The 4448-nt window shown below is 36.8% G+C and overlaps 1 protein-coding gene across 1 annotated transcript; it reads left to right on the forward strand.

The window, feature by feature from the left end:
• The first annotated feature begins 3235 nt into the window (after positions 1-3235).
• Positions 3236-4192, forward strand: LOC110124808 (olfactory receptor 52Z1P-like). Its single transcript, XM_020873514.2, has one exon. The coding sequence runs from the start codon at positions 3236-3238 to the stop codon at positions 4190-4192; it is 957 nt and encodes a 318-aa protein (XP_020729173.2).
• Positions 4193-4448: the final 256 nt, after the last annotated feature.

A 4448-nucleotide genomic window follows, 5' to 3' on the forward strand; every position in this document is an offset into this window, starting at 1 on the left:
GCATTGGCAGGTGGATTCTTTATTGCTGAGCCATCAAAAGTAAGTAAGTAAATGTTAGTTGCTCAGTCCTGCCTGATTCTTTGCAACCCCATGGACTGCAGCTCAACAGGCTCCTCTGCCCATGAGATTTCCCAGGCAAGGTTACTGGAGTGGGTTGCCATTTCCTTCTCCAGGGGATCTTCCCATCTAGGGGATCGAACCTGGGTCTCCTTCACTGCAGGCAGATTCTTTACCAACTGAGTGACAAGGGAGGCCCATCAGAGAAGTCCCCTAATAAGCATTGCCTTTCAATTTATTGTAAATATCTAGATCAAATGTGAGTCTTTTGACAATTTTCCTTATACCTGATATTCTTCTGACTCTGTTTTGCCTCAAGGAAAGAAGCAGAACACCCATATGGTAGCTCAAATGATTTTTTTTTTCCCATGATGGGAACTTAGTTTCAAAAGCTGTTCACTTTCTTGCTTCAAATTCTTTACTGTCAGACTCCATTGACTTTAAGCATCATGTTTATTTCTTTTGTTCAAAAGAAAACATCCTAGCACTTTTGATCCTTCTAGTGACTCTTTTCCTTTCCTCAGCCCCAATCTTCTGGAGTTGTCTACAACTGCTGTTTTCAGTTGTTACATATCCAAAGTCTTGAAGTCTGTTATCAGACTCTATCCTCACTAATTTCTTGAAATTGTACTAGATGCTAGTGAAAGCCCAATGGTTTTCACTAGACGCTAGTGAAGGTCTAATGTTTTTATTTGACATTCTACCATCAACACAACAGTTTGAAAGTGACACTGAACAATAAGAGCAATAACAATACTAATAACAACAGCAATAATGATAACACTGCAAAGAATCAGAGTAAGAATAGCATCAGAGAAAAGACTCAGAACCGTGGAAATGTAGAGGAAGACAGGGGTATAATGGGATCAAGGAAATCAAAGGCAAAGAACGGTTAAAGAAGGGATTGTTCACAAGTGGGAAATGAAGTTTAGATTTCTGTATCTAGAAGGGAACCATCTATGAGTTAATTTGATTCCAATCTAGGATGTATAGAGAGTTCAGAGTGGTGAAATGCCTCTAACAAGATCTCAGTCTGTTGATGGCATAACTGAGGCTACAGCTCAGCTAGAGCCTCATACCTAGCCCAGTTCTCTTTCCAGGGTACTAAGCAGGTTTGGGTCAGTCACTCACATTGACTTCCTCAGTCATTCCATAGACATGTTAAATATTAATAGTTTCAGAACAATTGCATTAACTTTCTCTGAATTTTGCATCTCCTAGCTTATTCCCTTTATTGTTTACAGATATCATTATTCTTTCCAGAAAAATATGTCTGAAAATATTTTATTGCCTTTTATTTATCCCTCATATAACCTATCACCTGGCAGTCTATTTTTTTTATTTTTTCTAGACGTATTTCTTCTCTGTACTCTGCTTTCACTGTTAAGGCTACATTCCTGGCTGCTTTGATCTGCTGCAAAATTTCCCAGAGCAACTCTGGGTAGCTATCATCCTTCATTTCAATAAATGTCACCAACTTTTAAACTATATTTACTAAACAAAAATGTATTATACTGTATGCTAAAGATAGACTCATACCTATCATGGAAATTGAAATGTATTAGTGAACTATATTACAAAGTTTTAATTAAGAATTTTTAGCTATTCTACTGGGAGACAGAAGGTTCAAAAAAGAATTGCCCACTAGCAAAAGCTTCTCTGAAAAAATAAATTTTCATAATATTATGTTCTTCTTAAAACTTTGCCAAAACATTGGAGACTCAGTAAGTATTATTGACTAATAAATTAGTTCTTCATGTGACAAAGTAAACTCAAAGCCACAAAGCCATTAGCTTGACTTTTAAAATTCTTTTTCTTCAAGACACAATCTACTTGCTCAGTCATATTTCTTATATCTCTAAGCTCTCAATAAGCTAGATGATCTTATTTTTACAGTAATTTAAATACCTTACTTTAGCTTTTTGTTTGTCTTTGTTCTTTCCTGAGGCTTTCTGTTTCTGAGAAGCAGACTAATGACCACACTTTCATGAATCTTTTCATTATCTCTCTAGTGAAGGTTATGCTTCTTTGTGTCATACACATGTGATTGAATATCTCAATTATTTCATCCTGATCTTTGAAAGGAGGTATTCTGTTGTCCACATCTCATGACCTTCACAAGGGTAGGAATCCTTGAAATAGAAAATATTTATGATCTATATTTGATTCCTTCCTCAATGAGGTATTAAATACAGAGTGAACTTAAAGAAATATTCATTAACTTGTTTAATGCTTGTGTGTTTAAGTCTTGAGTGCTTGAAACTCATTTTCTATTTTGTTATCTACAAGCTGTTTTTTTTTTTTTTTTCCTTTTCTCTGGAAATAGTATTCAAATTTGAGTTAAAAAAAAGAAGAAGAGAAGGAAAGGGCAAATATTTGAATATAAGCTGGGAGAAATAAATGGGAAAGAGAAAAAGTGGGGTAGGCAAGTGAGACTGGAGGGAGGAAGGTAATGTGTGTGAGTGACGAGAGGGCATATCTTCTGTTTTAGAATGATGACTTATGAGTCCTTGCTTTGACAGGATTAGTTCATCTGAAATGCATGCAATCCTGGGACCATGCAAAGAGAGAACATGGTTTCAATATGCACACTATTAAGTTAGAAAAACACTGTTCAAAGTAAGGACTATCTACATTTATATTACTATTTCTAAGTTGTTCTCATTTGATAATGAAAATCTTCATATTAAATCATAAGAATAATGATTGTTACTGAGCTCCCTAAAAGATCATATCAGTATTCTAAACACTTTTTTCTATAGCTCTGGGGGGGGGGGGAGTGTCTATTAATCACCAGAAGTGACTAGTCAGACAAGAAAGAAAGCTGATAATACTCAAGAGCTTATAAAGAAGTTTTCTTGTATGATGCTAAGTCAAAAAATACAATGTATTGGTCACAGTGACTAAATGAAATTATAAGTGCATTCAATGTTTATTGTTATTTTCATTATCATTACCAGTAGCATTAGCTCTATTAAGTCATGGTAACTTTCAGGTCAGTGAAGTCTATTTGGCTTACATTCCTTGAATCTTTACTTATTACCATCCTTTTTAAAATTACTGCAATGCCAAGAGTCAAACTTAATCTGATAAAACAGCCCTGATACTTCATTCTCATTCTCTCTCTCTCTCTCCCTCACCCTATTTCAGGGTCCAGCATCAGAGGACAGAGTAACAGATGACAACCTCTTCAAACTACACTAACCTTAGAGACATTTGGTACACCATGATTGGGATCCCAGGACTGGAAGATGCACACACGTGGATCTCCATCCCCATTTGTTCCATGTACATAGTCGCTGTTGTAGGAAATACCCTCTTGCTATTTCTGATCTTCACTGAGCACAGTCTTCATGAACCCATGTACCTTTTCCTCTCCATGTTAGCCTTGGCAGATATCTTTCTCTCCACTGTCACCACACCCAAGATGTTAGCAATCTTCTGGTTCCAAGAAGGGGCTATATCTTTTGGTAGCTGTGTGTCCCAGATGTTTTTCCTCCACTTCATCTTTGTGGCAGAGTCTGCCATACTGCTGGCCATGGCATTTGATCGCTATGTAGCCATCTGTTATCCACTAAGATATACTACCATTCTAACACCCTCAGTTATTGGAAAAATAGGCATTGCTTCTATAATTAGGAGTTTCCTCATCTGTTTCCCCTTGGTTTTTCTGGTTTATCGGCTTACTTACTGTGGAAGGAACATTATTCGTCACTCATACTGTGAACATATGGGCATTGCCAGGCTTGCCTGTGATAGCATTCAAGTCAACATCTACTATGGGGTGATTGTGGCTCTATTTTCCACATGCCTGGATGTGGTGCTTATCATCATCTCTTATGCCCTAATACTCTGTACTGTGTTTAGAATTCCTTCCCAAGATGCCCGGCTCAAGGCTCTGGGTACTTGCGGCTCCCATGTCTGTGTTATATTACTGTTCTATACCCCAGCCTTTTTTTCATTCTTTGCTCACCGATTTGGGGGCCACAGTATACCACTCCATATACATATTCTTCTTGCCAATCTTTATGTGGTGGTACCACCTGCTCTCAACCCCATCATTTATGGAGTTAAAACCAAGCAAATTCAGGAGAAATTTATCCAGGTCTTTTCTTTGAGCAAGAAATTTTGCTGATGTAGTTTAAACAGCATAGTTCTTTAATTCTCTATGTAACTCCAGTAATTGAAGAGTACCTACAATTATATTGGATATCTTATATCATGCCAGCATTAAGAGAGAACAATAGCATTAAGATTTGAGTAAATCAGATCATGTTAAAATCTTGTTTCACTGCTTTTGTTCAGGACAGTGTCAGACCATGGACATTTTAGAGTCTGTGTAATAATGAGCTTTGTTACAAGTATAAAGCAAAGAAATTCAATAGCTAATT

This window comes from Odocoileus virginianus, unplaced genomic scaffold, assembly GCF_023699985.2.
Source record: "Odocoileus virginianus isolate 20LAN1187 ecotype Illinois unplaced genomic scaffold, Ovbor_1.2 Unplaced_Contig_30, whole genome shotgun sequence".
Lineage (NCBI taxonomy): Eukaryota > Metazoa > Chordata > Mammalia > Artiodactyla > Cervidae > Odocoileus > Odocoileus virginianus.

Excerpts from the sequence above, each read along its gene's own strand:
- LOC110124808 (XM_020873514.2), top strand. The coding sequence starts at position 3,236 with ATGACAACCTCTTCAAACTACACTAACCTTAGAGACATTTGGTACACC.